Source organism: Girardinichthys multiradiatus, chromosome X (genome assembly GCF_021462225.1).
Source record: "Girardinichthys multiradiatus isolate DD_20200921_A chromosome X, DD_fGirMul_XY1, whole genome shotgun sequence".
In the NCBI taxonomy this organism is placed as follows: Eukaryota; Metazoa; Chordata; class Actinopteri; order Cyprinodontiformes; family Goodeidae; genus Girardinichthys; species Girardinichthys multiradiatus.
The window spans coordinates 10,401,936-10,427,383 of NC_061817.1; the positions used below are offsets into that span (position 1 = coordinate 10,401,936).

A 25,448-nucleotide genomic window follows, 5' to 3' on the forward strand; every position below is an offset into this window, starting at 1 on the left:
TAATGGTCATCTACAATCAAAGATTACATGATCATTTTCACACAGGTAATTAACCCCCCTGCAATTTATGTTGCACTTTCAGCCGACAAACCATTACTCAGATGGTTTGTCTTAACCTAAATTAGAGTCCAGCAGGAACCATATGTTCTGTGTGACTGTGTTTTTCACCGCTTAGATCATAAGCTTTTAGTATTGTCATTGTTTTTATCAGTATGACTAGAAACAGGGAGGAGCTTTTACCAGTTTACCAAAGACATCAGTTTCCCTGAGTTGGTTTGTGATTTATTTGAATGTCTGCGATTCAGTTTTTTTTTCATTTTCCCCTTCTATAAAATATGTTTAATTTTTCTCGTTCCTTCCTTATCACCACCTATACACACTCCATACATACCTTTATGCTGACCAGGCAGCGTTTTCTGTTCTGTCCTCGTTGTGTGTTGTCGTCACGCTGGATTAGACTAACGTCACTTTTACCCACTTTCCCTTTGCACCCATAATGTGCGTGTTTGTATGTCCGCTTGTTGCGGTTATTAGTGAGTCTACCACAGTATCAAACCATTACTCTGTAAAATCCCAGTGTACCACATTAGATGACAGTAACAAAAAAGAAAAAAAAAAGATAATTTTACACAGAAAGAGAATTGGTTTAGCTGCTTCCAAAAGCAAGCTTTTTTTAATTTCTATGTTTAACTAATGATTAACCATTGCATTTTGCATACTTTCATGATTTCTTATAAACAATATTTTCATCTTTGTTGACTGACAATGGCAAATAATCTGAACAAAAACCTGCTGCAGTGCTGCAAAATTGAGCAGTTACAAAGTGTAAAGGTTCACATGTTGAATAAGACATTGTTAGAAAATACTCTCTATGATTTGCAGGTAAGGTATTCACAGCCTATGAAGTCCTCTGTTAACTAGTTACCATTTTGTCACCTCCAAGAAAATAAACAATGCAAATTTGAAGACGCAGCTTCATCCTGTCTTGATTAAAAAGGGACGTTTCATGAATCAAAGTGAACTAAGGGTCTTCTGTGAGGTCACTTGGAGGGATGCAAAATGACCACAAGAAGGAGCTGTGTGATCACATGAGAGGAAATAAAGCTTTATGATGTGTGTGTTTCTCTGGAGCTCTATGGTTGCACATGTAAACCATTATCAAACCCTTATTAAAGTGGTTATAATGGCTTATGACACTCTCCAAATGCACTACAGCCCCATTCTTAAAAGCCCAACATATATAATCACACACCAATGGATGCATTATATATGTATGTGTATGTACATACTGGCATATATGTATATATATACACAGGTTTTGTGTAAGGAATTAATGTATGCTCAACGAGTATATAAATGTTTTCATATATTTATATATATCTGCTGTCTTTTTCTATGTGTGTGGGAGAGAGGGGGAAGAAGTGAGAATGTGTGAGGATGAAAATGGGCTGCAGTTGTTGATTTGAAACCTGCTGTGCTTTATGTCTTCACTAATTAGGGAACAGTTTTATTAGCCCTGGATATTGGTTTCTTCCTAAATAGATCCTGGGAATTCAGAAAGATCAGACATATTCCTGCATTTCCTATTTTCGGATAACTTTCAGGGATTATGTCGAGCCTAAAAATGAAATAGTTTTTATCACATTAGGGAATCAACATATCAGCGGCTAAGTAAAGGTGAGATTTGGTGTTAATTAAGAGACTTGCAGGCTGTGACAGTTGGCGGTTTAATTCGTTTCTAAGGCATTAATAAAACACAATGTATATGTTGCAGTGGGAACATACAGTGCCTTGCAAAAGTATGAGATGGCGACTCCACAAATCAGTCAGCTTAGGAGGAGTGGTGAGAAGAAAGAGGTCAAAGGAAGCCATATGAAGTCCCATTTTTAAGTTTACCACAAGTATTGTAGGAGATACAGCACATATGGGGAAGAAGATGCTCAGCCTGAATGGATGTTAGAACGGCCTAGTCAAAGTCCAGAACAATCAAATCCAATTATGAATCTGTAGAAAGACTTAAAAATTGATATTCACAGATGCTCACCATACAATCTGGCTAAGCTTGAGCTATTTAGCAAAGACGAATGGGTAAGAACTCCTGTCTCTAAACGTGCACAGCTGGTAGAGACATACCCCAAAAGACTTGCAGCTATAATGAAGGGAAATGTACTTCTACAAGGTATTAACTTGGGGGACGGATTACAAATGCATGGCACATTTTCAGATTTTTAGTTGAAAAGCATATGTTCTTCCACTTCACAACCATGAACTACTTTGTGTCGCTTCGCATAATGTTGCCTTGCAACATATATTAATACTTTTGCAAGGCACTGTGTTTTCAAATAAAATGGACTGCTTACAGTAGCTAATGTAGTTCCAAGGAAATTTCAGATTTTCAATCATTGAAGATGGGAAATTAAGAGAATAAATATGGATAATTTGTAACATTCTTGTAGGAGGTTTAATTGGAAAGTAATTAAACATCTTAAGATTTGCAGGGGAAAAACTTTAGAAGTTCCCAAGAGTGTTGGTCGCATCAGTCTTTTAAAGAATTGAAAGCTGACTATAACTGCACTGATGTAATGAGACCAGTTTTTTTTCTAGAGATTTACTGATTGGAGAACTGTGGTCAGCTTCTGGTCTCCAGATTTTTTAAACCTTTGACCTACTCATACCAGTTTTAGCCATTTCAGAATATTCTTTAGCAACTTTAATTACCAGCTACAAGGTATGGGTACAAATTGACATCAAGTGGCAGAAGGCTCTTTTTGGTACAATAAAAAAATCAGCCATCAGTTGACCAAACTGCGAAAGTATCAAATGGTGATTGAGCAAAATGACCAGCCACCTCCTAAAGTCCAGCTGTTAATTGTAGCACCGTTAAAGAACAGCTGACAGGTGACTGTAGAAAATACAGTTTCCTTGTCAATAGTTCTTATAGATTTTGTGCTTCTTCTAACCTCACCTCAGTGATAGTGAAAATCTTTTCCACCCAAAGACAACCTTCACACCCAAGAGTGGTGTGGTTTGCTTGGTCTATTAGCGCTTAGGTATGGTGTGTTTACTGGTAGGAAAAATATCGTATTTTTGAGTTTCTGACCAGTCCATCCGCTTAACTAAAAAAAACACCCCATATTATTTGCTCCCTATTTACCTTATTTTCTCATTTACATTTTTACTGGTAATATTCCCCAAATATATATCAGATACCTTATTACAGTATCAAAATGAACTATGTGGAAATCATCTCTTTTTTTCTTGTTTAAACTGAGCTGTCAGACATTTTACATGACCATAAGCACATTAATTAAATATAACATTAGAGAGAATGACAGTTCAGTCATCATTAAAGCATTTTTTACTTTAGTCCACAGGTGTCAAACTCTAGTCCTCGAGGGCCGGTGTTTTAGATGTGTCTCTGCTTCAATATACCTCAATCAAATCATTATTTTATTAGCAGGACTCTTAGAAAATTGACTCCATGCTGAGGAGGAAACTTAGCCATCTGATTCCGTGAACTGAAACAGGAACACAGTTGCAGGACACCGGCCCTTGAGGACTGGAGTTTGATACCACTGCTTTAGTCTGTTGAATTCTAACCTTTCAATTTGTACATAATCGAAACACAACTCAAGTTAATGTTTGGGCTTATGAAAGTAAGTCGTTGCTAACAAACTTGTTCATACCAAAACCTGGTCCTACCGCAATAAAATAATACCCCAAGAAATTATCATCCAGAATCTAAAGAAATCGGTTGCTGCTGCTGTAAAAGCCCGTTTCTATTTGCAAATCGGCCGCTCCCTTTGCCACTTCAGGGGTTGGTTAGCAGTTAACAGTGGTGTTCTGTGTTGAAGGTTGTCGAGGCTCAGAGGCAAGTCCTAACAGTTCTCCCACCCCATCCAGAGGGCCCCATGGAGGCTCCAACGAAGAGATCTGGGTTCTGCGCAAGCCAGTGGCAGGTAATTAAGCCGCGCTGCGCTGAGCCCTCAACCTCTGACTCCTTGAAGTCTGAATCGGGCCAAACAGTATCTGACGTCTATTTGTAAGATCCTTTCTGCCTGCCACCTTCCAACGGGGCCCACAGGGAGAAACCCAGCCATCGGTCTGTTTGAGCCGCAAGAGGATGATGCTTGAAGGCTTTCAGATACTTTTTGACCTGCTCCTGACAGTCTCCCATGTCCTGCTTATCCCTCCATCTAAAACCTAGCTGAGCTCAGTAGCCATATGTGTAGGCTGCAGGCATTTGCATTGGTCTACAGTTTGTGTGTGTGCGTGTCTTTCGAATGGGATGTGCTGGGATGCTGTTGATGCGGGAGAGAACAAGATAACCCAGAGAGAAAGATGAATAGAAGAAATAGTGTGTGTGCAGTTAAAGAGTGTGATAGTGAGAGGCATGCCTTTATTCCACTTTTATGTTCGTCACCCAATCATCTGTTGGCCTGTCTGTCCGTCTTGTCCATCCAGCCACACGCTGCCCAGTGCATTTCAACGGAGAGTCACACCTCTTACATTGCAGCTCTGGATATCAGCTAAACTCCTTTGTCTGTGTGTGTGTGTGTGTGTGTGTGTGTGTGTGTGTGTGTTTGTGTGTGGGTGTGTGTGTGTCTGTTTGTCTACGTGCATGCGTCTGCTGCATGTGTTTATCTGTGTGGGCAAAATCTACACGCAACGACTGGGCGATGGCGTGGCGGCCCGATTGATTGCACGTGGACGTTTTTGTGTGCCTGTGTGTATGTGTGTGTGTGTGTGTGTGCATTGCAGGTGTAGATCGCAGCAGCATCGGGAGTTCTGGGAGTGTGACCAGTGTGAGGTCTTCAGGCAGCGGTCAGAGCACCACCAGCGCTGCGCACATCCTCCATGCGCAGGCGGAGGGCGTGAAGGTGTGACATACATGTACAAACACATCTGTAAACACTCCTGATATCACAGTTAACCTCTTCAAGACTTAAAACAGCAGTTTGATTATTTGTGTTAACAATTTTGTACTTTGTTCACCGTCCTGTTTCGTTAAATAAGTTCTTGCAGATACTCCTTCCTTCTTATATACCTTTGGTAATTTAACCTCATGCATGATCGTATGAATGCTGGTAGTAAGGGACTCATTACATCCTTTGATACATCTTCAGCATGTCTGCCACATCGCAAACAATCCCAAGAATATTTGTTAGAGATCCACAGAGAGTTCTGGGCTACTTTCAGTTTTGACTCTATGCTGTCCAGCATTTTAAATGACAAGTTGAAAAGTTTAAAAGATTAAACAGAGCAGCTTTGCAGAGTACTTGTTATCCTCCCAATTTCTCCTTTGCCAATTTAGCAAAATGTCCCCAAGGTAGATGTGAACGGACCTCCACTGTAGAAAATACAGTTTTCTTTTAAATACCTTCCTATACCTTTTGTGTGACATCTGACTTTATTTTCAAACACGTCCCCGAGATGGAAAATAGGTAACTTTGAATCATATTTCCTCAGTAGCAACTTCCACACCAAAGTATGGAAGTCTACCTGGTAGCGCTCACAAAGATCGGAGTTTTGAGTCTTTGACCAGCAGCTCACCAGTCAGGGTCAATCAAGGTGAAAATTGTGGGATTCTGGTCATGGGTCTTTTTTTCTTGGTGTATCTCTATCCCTTGTCTTAATTGTGAAGCAGTTGCTAAAAGCAATACTGTTACTTTTCTTACTTCATGTGGCTGTCAGCTATGCTGCAGTGTTAAATCTAGCTTGTGGAGATTTTCGGCAACAGTGCTAAAACATTTTTGTTAGCCTCTCCCTTTTTGGAAAATATATTCTTTCCTACTGTTAGATTGAGATTTTTATTTATGATGAAGTGTGTTTCAGCAAATTTCTAAGAGAAAAAACAACCCCAACAAATCATTTATAGTGTATAAAAATGAAATGTCACCTCATAGTAAGATTTTTGAATTATTTTTCCTTTTTTATTTAGTTATTTCTCACCACCACATAAAGAGACTTCATGCTCTGTCTAGTTAAACTGAGCTTCTTGATTGCTTTATATTATTACAATAGATACCTTATTTATTAATGCAAAGTAGGAAGCTTTGATTTGGTTTATCATATTTTTTTATTACAATTTGAGAAAGTCTTGTGTCTTGGAGAACTTGAAAGTCACATGGATTCTCTTTTGATACCAAATCCTGTAACCATGGCTACCACCTGTAAACCTGGATTTAGATTAGTACTTTTGTCCATTAAATAAGTATTCAAATCAGTTGCACAATCATAGGTTTAGGTTTTAGTTGCATTTCACAACTAAATAAAAAAGTTAACCCTGCATACAGCTTGAAAAAGTCCCAGACTGACTAAAAACCTATTTGTGTTCAGAAAGCTTTAGAATTCTGATAAAATATTTTTATTATTTATCTTCAGTCGCTATGCGTTACCCTTGTTAGTATGCTGTTGTCATACATGGTCATGTGTTATTAAGACATCAAACAGCTAATTTATATTTTGGTCACTGCTTTCTCATTGCACAGCCACCACTTTCAATAAGAGGTCAAACAACAAAAGTGGATTTTATTACAATATTACAGGGTTTTAATTCTAATAAACAATGCCTTACATTTCATGTAAAGATGCACCGATCAGAGTTTTGTGGCTGATTTCCGATCTTCAGTTTTTGCAAAGCTTTGATCGATACCAACTTTAGTGATTCATATTTATCTTCAAGAATTATAATTAAAACAGTTTTTTTCTGTCCTTCCTACCCTGAGTGATTATTTATTATAATCACTCAGCAGAGGCAACCTCCCACATAAGGGGGAGGAGGGGTGCTGTGAAGTAAAGGGGGTTTTACTGTTTTAAAACAAAGTGATTACAGAGTTGGCATTTTAAGATGTCAACAAGCACTTTCATCTAAAGTATGTGTAGCAACTAATAATCTTAAAATAGGCCATTAAAACCAATTATGCAATAACTTGCCAATAATGTAATTATATGCTGCCAATAACAAAATGTCAGACCCAGTCTGAGAATTATGCTGTACTAAGTCTTTAGTTAGTGCACTGTGGATTTGCTCAGATATTTGACTTTACAGTTTTATGTATGGATAAATATTATTGAATTAGATAGTGGAAGATGTGCTAGAATTCAGGAACGAGAACAGTGGTGGTGTGATCTCAAAGAAGGCGTGGAGAGGTGCTTAGCAGGGTCAATACAGTTATGTATGAAATAAGTGTTAAAGATTTCCTTATAGATTAAACGGATCTGTGGTGTGTTTAATCTAATGAACTCTAAGGATTCTTTGTTCATGTCTGTTTGCAGCTTTTAGCCACGGTTTTGTCCCAGTCTGCCAAAGCCAAGGAGCATCTGATGGAACAGTCCAAGTCTTTGGAGCAACCTGCAGGTTAGATGAAGGGAATATTACTGTGATAAAATTCAAACTGCTCAAACTTGAAAAAAACGGTGATAAAGAATATTGAAGGCACAGAGCTGGAGATTTTGTTTGGAAAAGGAGAGTCTTTAAGCTCTGGCCTTTTAAATAATGTCATCATATCACTTCTACACACACACAGCTCTTGGCTTGTTCAGCAGACAGATGGCCAAGGCAGGGGATGTAGGAGGAAGTTAAGAAGTGTATGATTGGTTCAGATAGGTTTTTTTATATCTTGGAAAGCAAGAACCCGATTGGTTGCTTGGTAAAGCAATCAGACGATAATATCTAAGCAGGAGGAGGAGGAGGGTAAAGGTCAGAGAGCTATATGAAGAAAATCATCTTCTGATGGATGGAAGCATCCAAAGAATGGTGGACAGCTTGTCACTGGCCAATGATTTTTCTTGACCAACAGGCTCTGCCGGCTCCTCGCGGACGTCAAGCCAGTCAGGCTGTCTGCTCCACGAAGCGCCGCCTTACGATGCCACGGCAACCAGGAAGGGGGAGGTTCCATGCGAAGGGAAGGTAGGACAGTCCCGAAACCCCACAGATTCGGTCTTCTGTAAAATAAGGCTCACACAATCAGTTGCCACTATGGGCTTCTAACTGCACACTCCACAGTCAGCTAAAGCCCACTCGAAATCTCCTACTTGTCCACACACACACACACACACACACACACACACACACACACGACACGCACCAAGATGTCCCAGCGGTTTCTCTCGCAGCTGGCTTCATCTGTGCTGCGAGTTTTCGGATGCAGCCACGACACGGTGAGTGCGTGAGTGGGTCTTGTACAAATCTGTGCTCAAGGGTTCTAGCATGTACATGTGTCAGAAGATGTGCAATACTTCATTATTCACTTCTTTTAGTTGCAGCTTCTCTTCTTCCATTGCAGTATTTGTTTTCTTTGCAATCAATCTTAAGTCGCTGTGCCACAGGCAAGCAGAACTTTGACAGAGATAATGGTTATTGTTTGCGTGTGAGTGTGTGTGTGTGTGTGTGTGTGTGTGTGTGTGTGTGTGTGTGTGTGTGTGTGTGTGTATGTGTGTGTGTGTGTGTGTGTATGAATGGTGGCAGGTCCCCAGGAATGTGCATCTTGTGGGAGGACTATCTCGGCACAAGAAGTGTGAAATCTGATCTTTCACCATGCAAAATTGGATACAATTTACTGGCATAGTGTGTGCTTGTTTAGAAGTGGATTTAACTTCATATCTCAATGCATATCATTATTCTAGGTTCTTAAATGACACAGCATATTTAAAAAGCAGGTTTGGCTGTGGAATATGTGCATCACTTGCCTGCAGTATCTGTGCTGCTATGTAAGTCCTGTTCTGATGACCATCTGTTAGCTACAGTAGAATCCTGACTCCTCAGCAGTCAGCCTCCTGATACTTCCTTCAGCAGGGAAACATGGCGAGGAGAAAAGAGGGAAAGTCAGTCATGATTCAGGGACGGTGTAGGTGAGGAGATGCAGGAGAAGAAGAGAAATAACGGGTGTAAGCAAAAGCGACAGGTGCAGCCAGCCATAGATCAGGCCAGAGATCTTAATCTTGGCATTTCAGAAATTCTTATTCTAATTTTAAGGCCTCTGGCTTTTTAATCCCAAATTAGGCTTTAGCTCAGTCACTAGATCCTGATAAATTGGAAGAGAAAAGTAAAAATTTTTTAGACAAATTAACATTAATTGCTGACAATACAGAAGCAACACATTGTATTTTGTGAACTATATAGTGAGAATCAACAAAACCAAACAGGCCGCTGGTCAAACACATAATTGTGAACTTGAACGGACAGACTGACAGAAGTGTTGTTTGGAAATTAGGAAGGTGTGATCTACAGTAAACCAAACATCTGACAGTTCGATCAGTAAGATTTCTCTTTTTGCACAAGAATTTGCACCTCTTTTAATCTTTTGACATTTAATCACATTTTCAACCCAGACATTTACTGGGATTTTATATGATAGACCAACACGAATTAATACGTTAAAGTGAAGTAGAAGGTAATTCAAATGTGTTTTCAACATTTACAAATGTTTATCTGAAAAATGTGTCATGCATTTCTGTTCAGCTTGGTTGTTGATCCACCTTTTCCTGCATCTACAGCTGTATGCCTCTAGCTCTGCACATCTAGACAGAAATTCTTGTCTGTTCTTTTGAACAAGATAGCTCAAACCTAGTCAAATTGGATAAATAGTGTCTGTGCACATCCATTTTCAAGTCTTGCCACAGAGTCTTAAGTGGATTTAGGTGTAGACTTTGACTAGGCCAGTCTAGCACATGAATATGATTAGTTCTAAACCATTCCACTGCAACTGTCTGCATATTTTGGGTCATTGGCCCGCTGGGAGGTGACCCTTCCCCTCAGTCTCATCTCTTCTGCGGCCTCTAACAAAATTACCTTCAGGGTTGCCCTATACTTAGCTCCATCCAGCTACCTGATCCCTGCTGAAGAAAAGCATCTCCACAGCATCCTGCCACCACCACCACGTTACACTGTGTGGGTGATGTGTACAGGATGATGAGTAGTCCTAGGTTGGCATTACATAACATTTTGCATTTAGCTCAAAAGGTTACATTTTTGTCTCATTTAACCAAGGTTGCTTCCTCCCTGTTTTATTTGTGTCCTACATGGCTTGTGCCACCACTCATAATGTCAATGTAATGTAATGTAATGATTAAATTACTCTCAAGTGGACTCTATTTCTTGTGGCTTCTGAAGTCAAATGGTTGCACTAGATTTTATTTAGAGGTATCAGAGTAAAGGAGGCTGAATAAAAATGGATGCCACATTTTCATGTTTTATTTGTAAACGATTCTGAAACCATGTCCATTCCTCCCACTTTGCAATCACGCACTACTTTCTTTTGGTCTATCACATAAAATCACGTAAAAAGTTGAGGTTTTTGGTTGTGTTGTTTCAAAAGGTAAAAACTTCAAAGGGTATGAATACTTTTTACAGGACTTTGTTCTATAATCCAATCAAAAAGACCACGTTGTCTTCTGTCTGAACATATGGTTGAAAAATGAAAACCTGTCCACATAAAGATTTATGTCAGTGAACGCCTGCTGTGGTAAATCCAAGTTCCCAAGTCTCTCTTGCTTGTTTAGAGTTTAGAGATATGACCAGTGGAAAACCGAAATTCACATAAAACAATACAGTTATTCAAAATTTAATGCTACAAGGACAGCTAATTCACAAATCCAGAAAACATACTATTTAAGACTATTGTCTGTCAAAAACACTTTAGATATTACATATATGACAGATTATTCCCCTCTCGATTAAAACTGCAAAAATGCTCAAGCATGCGAGCAAAAAACAGGTCCCGTTAGCTTGACCCAGTTAGCCAAATAGCAGCTACAAAGCAACAAGTAAACCCTATAGGGAATGAACTTCATGTGAAAGCGAAGACTGGCCCTACCAAAGTACTACACAATGTTTATGGCTGGCGTAGTCCCCTACTAGGTCTGTGGTGTGACGACACAGTCCTATTCCCTTGAGATACGTGCTAACAATGCTAAGCTAATCCACTTAAACATTTAAGACGTGTCTTGCTTGCTATCTTTACTGAAATAATATGTCATTATGAAGCTACACAGTAGTAAGCTTACACAGTAGTAAGTTTGTTTTAAAGGTATTTGAAACTTCAGCCACATGGTTTACCCTGTTTATTATTATGAGTTATACATTTGTTGAAATCAGCCCAAAGGTCAGTTAACAAAGTGTAGTGATTCTAATAGGAAGTTTACCTTTAAACTTTAAAACATGTGTTGGTTACTTTATAAATTATCATATCCATATCAGTTTCTAATAGCTCATATTTTTAGTTTTGTGTAGCATTCAAGATCCTGTTGGCAAGTCTTTCCTCTTCCTAACCTTAAACTAGTTTTCACTACAGGGCCAACACTGGCTAACTAAGGCTAATTTATTGACTTAGTATTCAGTGAAGTTAAGAGGCTGGCAACTTTCTATATTTATCCACAGCTATAGAAGCATGGCAATTTTTAACAGTTATAAACAAGTAATAACAGCAGGTCAGACCTGCTAGACAGAAGTCGGAATAATCAGTCAGTTATAAAGAGTGGTCGCTGTATGACCCCGTTTGGCCCTGCTGATGAACAGTGGCTGTGAAGAAGCAAACAAGGTGCCAGTGACCGCATGCCCCCTGTCTTCTCTCCTGTAGAGCTCAGAGGCCGTTGTCCAATGGCTGAGCGACTTTCAGCTGCAGGTCTACGCTCCAAACTTCCAGGGTGCGGGCTATGACTTACCCACCATTAGCCGAATGACTCCGGAGGTAAGGCAACTGAACCCCAGAGAGCTTACACCCCCCTCCAAGGACCATAATGGAGGCAATTCTGAAAGACGTTGATTTCTGCTGTCCTTGGTGTTGTCCAGTTGCATGTATACAGGTCCTTCTCAAAAAAGTAGCATATTGTGATAAAGTTCATTATTTTCCATAATGTAATGATGAAAATTTAACATTCATATATTTTAGATTCATTGCACACTAACTGAAGTATTTCAGGTCTTTTATTGTCTTAATACGGATGATTTTGGCATACAGCTCATGAAAACCCAAAATTCCTATCTCACAAAATTAGCATATTTCATCCGACCAATAAAAGAAAAGTGTTTTTAATACAAAAAATGTCAACCTTCAAATAATCATGTACAGTTATGCACTCAATACTTGGTCGGGAATCCTTTTGCAGAAATGACTGCTTCAATGCGGCGTGGCATGGAGGCAATCAGCCTGTGGCGCTGCTGAGGTCTTATGGAGGCCCAGGATGCTTCGATAGCGGCCTTTAGCTCATCCAGAGTGTTGGGTCTTGACTCTCTCAACGTTCTCTTCACAATATCCCACAGATTCTCTATGGGGTTCAGGTCAGGAGAGTTGGCAGGCCAATTGAGCACAGTGATACCATGGTCAGTAAACCATTTACCAGTGGTTTTGACACTGTGAGCAGGTGCCAGGTCGTGCTGAAAAATGAAACCTTCATCTCCATAAAGCTTTTCAGCAGATGGAAGCATGAAGTGCTCCAAAATTTCCTGATAGCTAGCTGCATTGACCCTGCCCTTGATAAAACACTGTGGACCAACACCAGCAGCTGACACAGCACCCTAGACCATCACTGACTGTGGGTACTTGACACTGGACTTGTGGCATTTTGGCATTTCCTTCTCCCCAGTCTTCCTCCAGACTCTGGCACCTTGATTTCCGAATGACATGCAGAATTTGCTTTCATCCGAAAAAAGTACTTTGGACCACTGAGCAACAGTCCAGTGCTGCTTCTATGTAGCCCAGGTCAGGCGCTTCTGCCGCTGTTTCTGGTTCAAAAGTGGCTTGACCTGGGGAATGCGGCACCTGTAGCCCATTTCCTGCACACGCCTGTGCACGGTGGCTCTGGATGTTTCTACTCCAGACTCAGTCCACTGCTTCCGCAGGTCCCCCAAGGTCTGGAATCGGCCCTTCTCCACAATCTTCCTCAGGATCCGGTCACCTCTTCTCGTTGTGCAGCGTTTTCTGCCACACTTTTTCCTTCCCACAGACTTCCCACTGAGGTGCCTTGATACAGCACTCTGGGAACAGCCTATTTGTTCAGAAATGTCTTTCTGTGTCTTACCCTCTTGCTTGAGGGTGTCAATAGTGGCCCTCTGGACAGCAGTCAGGTCCGCAGTCTTACCCATGATTGGGGTTTTGAGTGATGAACCAGGCTGGGAGTTTTAAAGGACTCAGGAATCTTTTGCAGGTGTTTAGAGTTAACTCATTGATTCAGATGATTAGGTTCATAGCTCGTTTAGAGACCCTTTTAATGATATGCTAATTTTGTGAGATAGGAATTTTGGGTTTTCATGAGCTGTATGCCAAAATCATCCGTATTAAGACAATAAAAGACCTGAAATATTTCAGTTAGTGTGCAATGAATCTAAAATATATGAATGTTAAATTTTCATCATGACATTATGGAAAATAATGAACTTTATCACAATATGCTAATTTTTTGAGAAGGACCTGTATTATCCCCCCTTGCTAAAAATGAACAAATTTACCATTAAACAACTATATGAAAGTGACCCCAATTGTTTTCTGCACCCTGTCACACCTGCCCTGGGTCATCTTTTGTTCTCTCACCTTTGAACTGGTATTTTCCTGATTCTTCCAAAGGAATGCCATAACTGTCATGATGGCACTGGCAAATATAAGCAATGAATCACACTGAAATATGTAGTTAATTAAAAATATTAAAACACTTCTAGACAAATTCACAGATATATTTGCGTGATATATTTGCCAAATGTTTGCAAACCAGTCACTTGCTTTTTTGATGCACTTATATTTATCACCATACCGATGTGTCACATATGTAAGATTTCAGCACCCTGTCAGCTTTACTGACAGGCACCTGTCATTTTAGTGTGGGAGGTTTCATGGCTAAATTGGACCAGCCTGGTAGCCAGTCTTCATTGATTGCACATTGCACCAGTAAGAGCAAAGTGTGAAGGTTCAATTAGCAGGGTAAGAGCACAGTTTTGCTCAAAATATTGAAATGCGCACAACATTATGGGTGACATACCAGAGTTCAAAAGAGGACAAATTGTTGGTGCACGTCTTGCTGGCGCATCTGTGACCAAGACAGCAAGTCTTTGTGATGTATCAAGAGCCACGGTATCCAGGGTAATGTCAGCATACCACCAAGAAGGACGAACCACATCTAACAGGATTAACTGTGGACGCAAGAGGAAGCTGTCTGAAAGGGATGTTTGGGTGCTAACCCGGATTGTATCCAAAAAACATAAAACCACGGCTGCCCAAATCACGGCAGAATTAAATGTGCACCTCAACTCTCCTGTTTCCACCAGAACTGTCCGTCAGGAGCTCCACAGGGTCAATATACATGACCGGGCTGCTATAGCCAAACCTTTGGTCACTCATGCCAATGCCAAACGTCGGTTTCAATGGAGCAAGGAGCGCAAATCTTGGGCTGTGGACAATGTGAAACATGTATTGTTCTCTGATGAGTCCACCTTTACTGTTTTCCCCACATCCGGGAGAGTTACGGTGTGGAGAAGCCCCAAAGAAGTCATATCATGGCATTCCCTTGGCCCAATACTTGTGCTAGATGGGCGCGTCACTGCCAAGGACTACCGAACCATTCTTGAGGACCATGTGCATCCAATGGTTCAAACATTGTATCCTGAAGGCGGTGCCGTGTATCAGGATGACAATGCACCAATACACACAACAAGACTGGTGAAAGATTGGTTTGATGAACATGAAAGTGAAGTTGAACATCTCCCATGGCCTGCACAGTCACCAGATCTAAATATTATTGAGCCACTTTGGGGTGTTTTGGAGGAGCGAGTCAGAAAACGTTTTCCTCCACCAGTATCACGTAGTGACCTGGCCACTATCCTGCAAGAAGAATGTGCAGGACTTTTATATGTCATTCGCAAGACGAATTGACACTGTATTGGCCGCAAAAGGAGGCCCTACACCATACTAATAAATGATTGTGGTCTAAAGCCAGGTGTTTCAGTTTCATTGTCCAACCCCTGTACATACAGGTCCTTCTCAAAAAATTAGCATATTGTGATAAAGTTAATTATTTTCTATAATGTAATGATGAAAATTTAATATTCATATATTTTAGATTCATTGCACACTAACTGAAATATTTCAGGTCCTTTATTGTCTTAATACGGATGATTTTGGCATACAGCTCATGAAAACCCAAAATTCCTATCTCACAAAATTAGCATATTTAATCCGACCAATAAAAGAAAAGTGTTTTTAATACAAAAAACGTCAACCTTCAAATAATCATGTACAGTTATGCACTCAATACTTGGTCGGGAATCCTTTTGCAGAAATGACTGCTTCAATGCGGCGTGGCATGGAGGCAATCAGCCTGTGGCACTGCTGAGGTCTTATGGAGGCCCAGGATGCTTCGATAGCGGCCTTTAGCTCATCCAGAGTGTTGGGTCTTGAGTCTCTCAACGTTCTCTTCACAATATCCCACAGATTCTCTATGGGGTTCAGGTCAGGAGAGTTGGCAGGCCAATTGAGCACAGTGATACCATGGTCAGTAAACCATTTACCAGTGGTTTTGGCACTGTGAGCAGGCGCCAGGCCGTGCTGAAAAATGAAATCTTCATCTCCATAAAGCTTTTCAGCAGATGGAAGCATGAAGTGCTCCAAAATCTCCTGATAGCTAGCTGCATTGACCCTGCCCTTGATAAAACACAGTGGACCAACACCAGCAGCTGACACGGCACCCCAGACCATCACTGACTGTGGGTACTTGACACTGGACTTCTGGCATTTTGGCATTTCCTTCTCCCCAGTCTTCCTCCAGACTCTGGCACCTTGATTTCTGAATGACATGCAGAATTTGCTTTCATCTGAAAAAAGTACTTTGGACCACTGAGCAACAGTCCAGTGCTGCTTCTCTGTAGCCCAGGTCTGGGGAATGCGGCACCTGTAGCCCATTTCCTGCACACGCCTGTGCACGGTGGCTCTGGATGTTTCTACTCCAGACTCAGTCCACTGCTTCCGCAGGTCCCCCAAGGTCTGGAATCGGCCCTTTTCCACAATCTTTCTCAGGGTCCGGTCACCTCTTCTTGTTGTGCAGCGTTTTCTGCCACACGTTTTCCTTCCCACAGACTTCCCACTGAGGTGCCTTGATACAGCACTCTGGGAACAGCCTATTCGTTCAGAAATGTCTTTCTGTGTCTTACCCTCTTGCTTGAGGGTGTCAATAGTGGCCTTCTGGACTGCAGTCAGGTCGGCAGTCTTACCCATGATCGGGGTTTTGAGTGATGAACCAGGCTGGGAGTTATAAAGGCCTCAGGAATCTTTTGCAGGTGTTTAGAGTTAACTCGTTGATTCAGATGATTAGGTTCATAGCTCGTTTAGAGACCCTTTTAATGATATGCTAATTTTGTGAGATAGGAATTTTGGGTTTTCATGAGCTGTATGCCAAAATCATCCGTATTAAGACAATAAAAGACCTGAAATATTTCAGTTAGTGTGCAATGAATCTAAAATATATGAATGTTAAATTTTCATCATGACATTATGGAAAATAATGAACTTTATCACAATATGCTAATATTTTGAGAAGGACCTGTACAGTACAGACCAAAGGTTTGGACACACCATCTCATTCAAACAGTTGTCTTTATTTTCATGACTATGAATATTGTAGCTTCACACTGAAGGCATCAAAACTATGAATTAACACATGTAGAATTATATACTGAACAAAAAAGTGTGAAACAACTGAAAATATGTCTTATATTCTAGGTTCTTCAAAGTAGCCACCTTTTGCTTTGATTACTGCTCCGCACACTCTTGGCATTTGTTGATGAGCTTCAAGAGGTAGTCACCTGAAATGGTTTTCACTTCACAGGTGTGACCTGTCAGGTTTAATAAGTGGGATTTCAAGCCTTATAAATGGTGTTTGGACCATCAGTTGTGTTGTGCAGGAGGTGGATACAGTACACAGCTGATAGTCCTACTGAATAGACTGTTAGAATTTGTATTATGGCAAGAAAAAAGTAGCTAAGTAAAGAAAAACGAGTGGCCATCATTACTTTAAGAAATAAAGGTCAGTCAGTCCGAACAATTGGGAAATCTTTGAAAGTGTCCCCAAGTGCAGTCGCAGAAACCATCAAGCGCTACAAAGAAACTGGCTCACATGAGGACCGCCCCAGGAAAGGAAGACCAAGAATCACTTCTGCTGCGGACGATAAGTTCATCCGAGTCACCATCCTCAGAAATCGCAGGTTAACAGCAGCTCAGATTAGAGAACAGGTCAATGCCACACAGAGTTCTAGCAGCAGACACATCTCTAGAACAACTGTTAAGAGGAGACTGTGTGAATCAGGCCTTCATGGTAAAATAGCTGCTAGGAAACCACTGCTGAGGACAGGCAACAAGCAGAAGAGACTTGTTTGGGCTAAAGAACACAAGGAATGGACATTAGACCAGTGGAAATCTGTGTTTTGGTCTGATGAGTCCAAGTTTGAGATCTTTGGTTCCAACCACCGTGTCTTTGTGCGGCGCAGAAGAGGTGAACGGATGGACTCTAGATGCCTGGTTCCCACCGTGAAGCATGGAGGAGGAGGTGTGATGGTGTGGGGGTGCTTTGCTGGTGACACTGTTGGGGATTTATTCAAAATTGAAGGCATACTGAACCAGCATGGCTACCACAGCATCTTGCAGCAGCATGCTATTCCATCCGGTTTGCGTTTAGTTGGACCATCATTTATTTTTCAACAGGACAATGACTCCAAACACACCTCCAGGCTGTGTAAGGGCTATTTGACCAAGAAGGAGAGTGATGGGGTGCTGCGCCAGATGACCTGGCCTCCACAGTCACCGGACCTGAACACAATCGAGATGGTTTGGGGTGAGCTGGACCGCAGGTGAAGGCAAAAGGGCCAACAAGTGCTAAGCATCTCTGGGAACTCCTTCAAGACTGTTTCAGGTGACTACCTCTTGAAGCTCATCAACAAAATGCCAAGTGTGCGGAGCAGTAATCAAAGCAAAAGGTGGCTACTTTGAAGAACCTAGAATATGACATATTTTCAGTTGTTTCACACTTTTTTGTTCAGTATATAATTCCACGTGTTAATTCATAGTTTTGATGCCTTCAGTGTGAAGCTACAATATTCATAGTCATGAAAATAAAGAAAACTCTTTGAATGAGATGGTGTGTCCAAACCTTTGGTCTGTACTGTATATATATATATATATATATATATATACATAAGAAGGGGGACCGGAGGGTGTGTTCCAACTACAGGGGGATCACACTCCTAAGCCTCCCTGGTAAGGCCTACGCCAGGGTATTGGAGAGGAGAGTCCGACCGATAGTCGAACCTCGGCTTCAGGAGGAGCAGTGTGGTTTTCGTCCCGGCCGTGGAACACTTGACCAGCTCTACACCCTCTACAGGGTGCTGGAGGGTTCATGGGAGTTTGCCCAACCGGTTCACATGTGTTTTGTGGACCTGGAGAAGGCATTCGACTGTGTCCCTCGTGATGCCCTGTGGGGGGTGCTCCAGGAGTATGGAATCGGGGGCCCTTTACTAGGGGCCATCCGGTCCCTGTACGAGCGGAGCAGGAGTTTGGTCCGCATTGCCGGCACTAAGTCGGACCTGTTCCCAGTGCATGTTGGACTCCGGCAGGGCTGCCCTTTGTCACCGGTCCTGTTCATAACTTTTATGGACAGGATTTCTAGACGCAGCCAAGGGCCGGATGGGGTCGGGTTTGGGGACCAGTGGATTTCGTCTCTTCTTTTTTCAGATGACGTGGTCCTGCTGGCCCCCTCTAGCCAAGACCTACAGCATGCGCTGTGGCGGTTCGCAGCCGAGTGTGAAGCGGCTGGGATGAGGATCAGCTCCTCCAAGTCCGAGGCCATGGTACTCGACCGGAAAAGGGTGGCTTGTCCTCTTCAGGTTGGAGGGGAGTTCCTGCCTCAAGTGGAGGAGTTTAAGTATCTCGGGGTCTTGTTCACGAGTGAGGGAAGAATGGAGCGGGAGATCGACAGACGGATCGGTGCGGCTGCCACAGTAATGGGGGCGCTGTGCCGGTCCGTTGTGGTGAAGAGAGAGCTGAGCCGAAAAGCAAAGCTCTCGATTTACTGGTCGGTCTACGTTCCTACCCTCACTTATGGCCATGAACTTTGGGTCATGACCGAAAGAACGAGATCCCGGATACAAGCGGCTGAAATGAGCTTCCTCCGTAGGGTGGCCGGGCACTCCCTTAGAGATAGGGTGAGGAGCTCGGCCATCCGGGAGGGGCTCGGAGTAGAGCCGCTGCTCCTCCACATCGAGAGGAGCCAGTTGAGGTGGCTCGGGCATCTATACCAGATGCCTCCTGGGCGCCTTCCTCGGGAGGTGTTCCAGGCACGTCCAACCGGGAGGAGGCCCAGGGGACGGCCCAGGACACGCTGGAGGGACTATGTCTCTCGGCTGGCCTGGGAACGCCTTGGGCTCCCCCTGGAGGAACTGGAGGAGGTGTCTGGAGAGAGGGACGTCTGGGCGTCTCTGCTGAGTCTGCTGCCCCCGCGACCCGGTCCCGGATAAGCGGAAGACGACGAGTACGAGTATATATATATATGGAGAGAGAGAGAGAGTAAATCTAAAATAAATGCCCCAAAAGAACATTTACTATTATTGTTTTTTTAAATGAGCACAGTAAGAAAAAAAAAGAATCATTTTATTTAAAAATAAAAATAAAGTATTTTTAAAATTTTAAACATGATTTATTGACTCATTATATGCACCTTTTATAGTTCTTATAGCTGTCAATAACCGGATTCTTGCTGGAGGCCTGTTTTCCACTTTCTAGGAGCAGCTCTGAATCATCGCTGTAGAAATAAATTACATTTATTACTTAATAACTTGAACTCTATTTTTTCCGTTTTTTTTGGTAAAAAAAACAATACATGAACTTTCCGGCCTACAAATCAATTAATTATGCGGTAAAAAGTATTTTCTTTGAAGGAATCAAGCCTTCAGGATGGAGAGTGTATGTAATGTTTTCCAGAGTTCATGCTCTCCCCAGAAAGAATCAGAACCGTCTGTAAAAATACGGATGTCTGTCAGAACTCCTTGGTCATGTATAAATATACTTCCGAAATGCTATTAGTGGCTTATTGAACTCAGACTCAATAAATGTAACACCTCACGCAAACTTATTACATTCAAAGAAATGTACAGGTTTGAAAAACCATCTGTTTAGTGTCTGAGATTCAGCCAGAAATATTTAGAAAAACGTGGATCTGCAGCAGGCGTATCCTCAAGGTTAAAGCGAATTAGAATAAAGAATGAACTATTACTTCATCTTTTACAATCCGCAGCGGACATTAAAAGCATCTATATCACTTGGTCCTGGAATGTAGACTTGAGCTTGACAGAACCCTGAGCTTTTTGTGAAGAAACATCTTCTCTATCTCTTGGATGACATCTTCTTCTGTATTTGTAGTTGAAGAGTTGCGGTGTCAACCTGATGCAAATACAGGTGCAACAAACATGAGCAATGACATTGCTTTTTGAATTCTCCCCAAAATTCGCAAAATGTTTTTTATTTTCATCTTTTTTACTCTTTTGTATCCACACTCATTGGATTTTCACTAATTAGCTAAACAATGGAAGGAAAATTAGATATTCTGTGCTACTAAGACTGAGGTCCGAAAGTCTGATCTGTGTTACAAAGGTTCTCAGGGGCATTAAGATCTATGGAGTTCCCAAAATGTTAGTATTCTAATTCATGAAGTGCCCCAAGAATCAATGTTACCTTTTGTCAAGGTGCTCGGCATGCTGGGAAATACAAAGATAACAGATAATTGAAAGAAGCTGGGCTTGATCACTGTCTTTATTGTTGACAGCACTCTTGGACAGAATTGTGAAGAAGCCTGCTTTCTTGGATGCCCCATCTTGCAGCTCCACACATGGACTGTATCCGTAGGCTTCACTGTTAGAACAACAAAGGAATCATAGTCATTTCTATGTTTTATTCTTTGCATAAATTATTGATGCACCTGTTGTTTTGTTGTTTCCAGTTTAATTCTGTCCTTGACATTTTTCTAGGACCGTTAATTCTATGTTGCTGTTGATGTCAAAGTCCAAAAGTCTATGCTTCACTGTATGTACAGATGTACCCACACCCACCTGCTGCCATAGCTTAGCAAGTTCTGCACTGGTGGCAACATGATTCTGTAGCGACAAAAGGAGACAATCGTGGTAACACTTTTATATCCTGAAGCCTCCTTCACTCCAACGGAACTTCTCACGTTGAAGTTCTTGATGATCTAGATGCAAAAGTTATTTGGCTGCACAAGGAGACAATAAATTGAAACACACTTGCTCCATTTTTGATGAGTCTACCTAACTCCACTAAAATTACATCAGCAGATCATTTTGTACCAACACTAAAGTACAATGAGAAGTGGTTGTTTTAAATTAAACTCTTTAAGCTGATAAAACTCTTTGCAACAGGTCGCAACTGTCAGGACAAAGCTAAAAAGCAGATTTTCCAAGACAAAAGATTTCTGGCCAAGACTGAACGGCTATAACAAGAAATTAAGTCCATTGGTCCTAACCCCTCTGCCCTTCCCCCCAAAAATTACAAAAAAACTATCATATTCACTGGCTGCATGTAGAGGAAAGTTGTACTATAATAATAAAGATGCAATAAAGTATTGATCTGTAAATACTTAACATGTAATGAGGGCCTATCCAAATGATCGCTGTATTTATCAATAATTGACCTAAATCCAGTCTGATTTTTTTAGCCATATCACAATTGGTCGAGATTTCTTATAGTCAGACAATTACACGTTCATCATGCCAGTTTAACATCAGCATAGACTAGAAGGTTGCTACAAAGAAATAAGCACCTGTTTCAGATTCAAAACCTTCAAATTTGCCGCTTTCCACATGGACAAGAACACCTCTGAGTTGATTAATTCTAAGTGAAAAATTTCACTTGAATCAACTTTTTTTTTTTTACATTTCTGCTGTCAGAACTGTGGAGTGCACATCTAATAAACCTTTTCACTTGAGCCCCCAGCTGATTATTAAAATTTTTTTTTAAAAACTAATAAACTCACTGTAGATTTATTTATAAATACAGTGCTGTGGAAAACATGACCCCTTACAAATTTCTAGGAAAGTAAATTCAAAATCAGTTTTTAAAAAATGATGTCATTTATTAAAGGAGCAAATTATCCAAAGCAACCTGGCCTTGTGTGAAAATATAATTGGCCCCTTTGTTATATTATGAATTAACTGCGATTAACCACATCTTTGGTTACATTTTCCTAGCTGCACCCAGGCCTGATTACTACCAGACCTGTAGAATCCATAAATCACTTAAACAGAACCATCTGACAATGTGAAGTAGGCTAATAGATCTCAAAAAGCAACATGTCAAGCCCTACAATGAAGAAAATAAAAAAAACGGATGAAATCCAAAGTCATTGACATCTATCAGTCTGGAAAGGGATACAAAGCCATTTCTAAAGCTTTAGGATGTCAGCCAATCACAGTCAGAGCCATAATCCACCAATGGAAAAAAAAACTGAAGAAAGAAACAGTGAGGAAACTTTCCAGAAATGGTTGTCCTACCAAAATTAATTCAAGAGTGCATCAAAGACTCATTTAGACTCACACAACACAAAATCAACCAGAACTGAGAAAAACATCTACATTGCTGCAGACCTCACTTTTCTGAGTACATGCTTACGTAACAGCCCCCGCGGTCACTCTCCCCGAGTCAGGAGTTGGAATTGTTCCTCCACTGTCGCAGCAGCACCAGCTTCGGGCATCGCAGAGTCAGCACCTTGAGTCAGTGGCTCGAACAGACAATGTTCAGGAACCGCTGGGCTCCATAAAGCCTCTCTTAACCTCCGATGATGAGAGGGGTGCTGCCACTTTCCATCGTCCTCCTGACCTCACCCATGCTTAACCCCCTCCGCTCATCCCCACACTTGGCACTGCTCACTTTGGTGGCATTTTTCAAAATTTGTCTTGGGCAGAGTTATTCTTTTACATGGGGTTTAGTTCCACTTTAAGGTCAATGTTCATAACTGGGCAAAATGGCCTTCACAGAAGAAAACCAAGGCCAAAACCACTCCTGACCAAAAAGAACATAAAGGCACATCTTGCATTTACCAAAAACATCTTGGTTATCTATCTTTGATATTCAGATTTGTTTAATGATCTAAAGCGTTCAAATGTAACTAAAAAAGGCCTACTTGATCTTCTGACTCTTCTATCACCTTCCACCCTGCTGCTCCCTCCTTGCCAGCTAAGTCAACACTCTTTGCCATGCATGGCACTATATAAATCATTTTCAGTCATTATGAATTACTTATATATATGCACTCTGTACATGGTGGAGGGTCCAGAGTTGAACCTAAATAAACTTTCTTCAAAGAGATAAGATTTTACTCCATTATAAGTTTGTCTTCTTGTGTTGTCTTATCTGCACAAAAACAAGTTATACAACCAATAATGTGTGTGTGTGTGTGTGTGTGTGTGTGTGTGTGTGTGTGTGTGTTTGTGGATGACAGTTGCAAATGCTTATGTTTTATGTAGAAGTGTCTACGACAACTATATATGGATTATCAGAAATCAGGCTGATCAGGTCTTTTAGATGCTTCCTATCACTGCAAACATTTGTTCTTGTCTTCCTTTGCCTTTCATTCAATCTGGAAACATTTGCATCCTCCCGCTATTCTTCCCAACTGGCAGAAGCTTCCATCAGCTGTCATGCTGTCTCGTGTCTTTCCTCTGTGAGCATGTCTGAGCAAGAGAAAGAGGGAGAAACACTGCTGGGCACTTGGACTGCTGTAACTGCAACGCTGCGGAGAATGCCACCAAAGTATGATACTAACGTGTGTTTGCTTGTGTGTGTGTGTGTGTGTGTGTGTGTGTGTGTGTGTATATCTGTAGGATCTGACAGCTATCGGAATAACTAAACCAGGTCACCGAAAGAAGATTATGTCAGAGGTTAACAAGCTCAGTGTCACTGAGTGGCTGCCAGAGCAGAAACCGGTGAGTACATCTATTAAATGACAGGGAGAGGTATATCACTATAATTGAGACTTGCTATTCTGAACTTATCATTGTAACCCTGAGTCAATCCTTAGAACCACCTTTTGCTACTATTATCTCACTACCACCTTCCATATATAGAGACAGAGCTCTTTGCTCTGTGGTCTTTGTAAAATAGACCAAGCTTCAGAAGGAAAGCATCCCAATGCATGATGCTGCTGCCACCACCTTTCACCTTGGAGTGATGTGCTGTTTTATGTTTCTGCAACACATGGAGTTTTGCTTGTAGACCGAAGAGTTTTGGTCTCATCTGACCGAAGCAGCTTCCTCCACATGATTGCTGTGTTCCTACATCATTTGTGGTAATCTGCAAACTGGACTTCTTATAGCTTTCTTTCAACAATGGCCTTTTTCTTGCCTCTTCTCCTTGGAAGTCAGATTTGTGGAGTATACAGGTCCTTCTCAAAAAATTAGCATATTGTGATAAAGTTCATTATTTTCTATAATGTCATGATGAAAATTTAACATTCATATATTTTAGATTCATTGCACACTAACTGAAATATTTCAGGTCTTTTATTGTCTTAATACGGATGATTTTGGCATACAGCTCATGAAAACCCAAAATTCCTATCTCACAAAATTAGCATATTATTAAAAGGGTCTCTAAACGAGCTATGAACCTAATCATCTGAATCAACGAGTTAACTCTAAACTCTTGCAAAAGATTCCTGAGGCCTTTAAAACTCCCAGCCTGGTTCATCACTCAAAACCCCAATCATGGGTAAGACTGCCGATCTGACTGTTGTCCAGAAGGCCACTATTGACACCCTCAAGCAAGAGGGTAAGACACAGAAAGAAATTTCTGAACGAATAGGCTGTTCCCAGAGTGCTGTATCAAGGCACCTCAGTGGGAAGTCTGTGGGAAGGAAAAAGTGTGGCAGAAAACGCTGCACAACGAGAAGAGGTGACCGGACCCTGAGGAAGATTGTGAGAAGGGCCGATTCCAGACCTTGGGGGACCTGCGGAAGCAGTGGACTGAGTCTGGAGTAGAAACATCCAAAGCCACCATGCACAGGCGTGTGCAGGAAATGGGCTACAGGTGCCGCATTCCCCAGACCTGGGCTACAGAGAAGCAGCACTGGACTGTTGCTCAGTGGTCCAAAGTACTTTTTTCGGATGAAAGCAAATTCTGCATGTCATTCGGAAATCAATGTGCCAGAGTCTGGAGGAAGACTGGGGAGAAGGAAATGCCAAAATGCCAGAAGTCCAGTGTCAAGTACCCACAGTCAGTGATGGTCTGGGTGTCGTGTCAGCTGCTGGTGTTGGTCCACAGTGTTTTATCAAGGGCAGGGTCAATGCAGCTAGCTATCAGGAGATTTTGGAGCACTTCATGCTTCCATCTGCTGAAAAGCTTTATGGAGATGAAGATTTCCTTTTTCAGCACGACCTGGCACCTGCTCACAGTGCCAAAACCACTGGT

The 25,448-nt window shown here is 41.5% G+C and overlaps 1 protein-coding gene across 3 annotated transcripts in view; it reads left to right on the top strand.

The window, feature by feature from the left end:
* The window catches only part of LOC124863345 (caskin-1-like), a 150,016-nt gene that overhangs the window by 107,579 nt on the left and 16,989 nt on the right, over window positions 1-25,448 (top strand). For 2 of the 3 annotated variants that reach the window (XM_047357688.1, XM_047357691.1), the window contains 6 exons: window positions 3,855-3,959; window positions 4,762-4,880; window positions 7,279-7,360; window positions 7,803-7,912; window positions 11,580-11,690; window positions 23,864-23,965. In XM_047357688.1, coding sequence (XP_047213644.1) covers window positions 3,855-3,959; window positions 4,762-4,880; window positions 7,279-7,360; window positions 7,803-7,912; window positions 11,580-11,690; window positions 23,864-23,965 — 629 coding nt within the window. The remainder of the gene's footprint in view (window positions 1-3,854; window positions 3,960-4,761; window positions 4,881-7,278; window positions 7,361-7,802; window positions 7,913-11,579; window positions 11,691-23,863; window positions 23,966-25,448) is intronic. The other variant, XM_047357690.1, reaches the window with a different exon arrangement.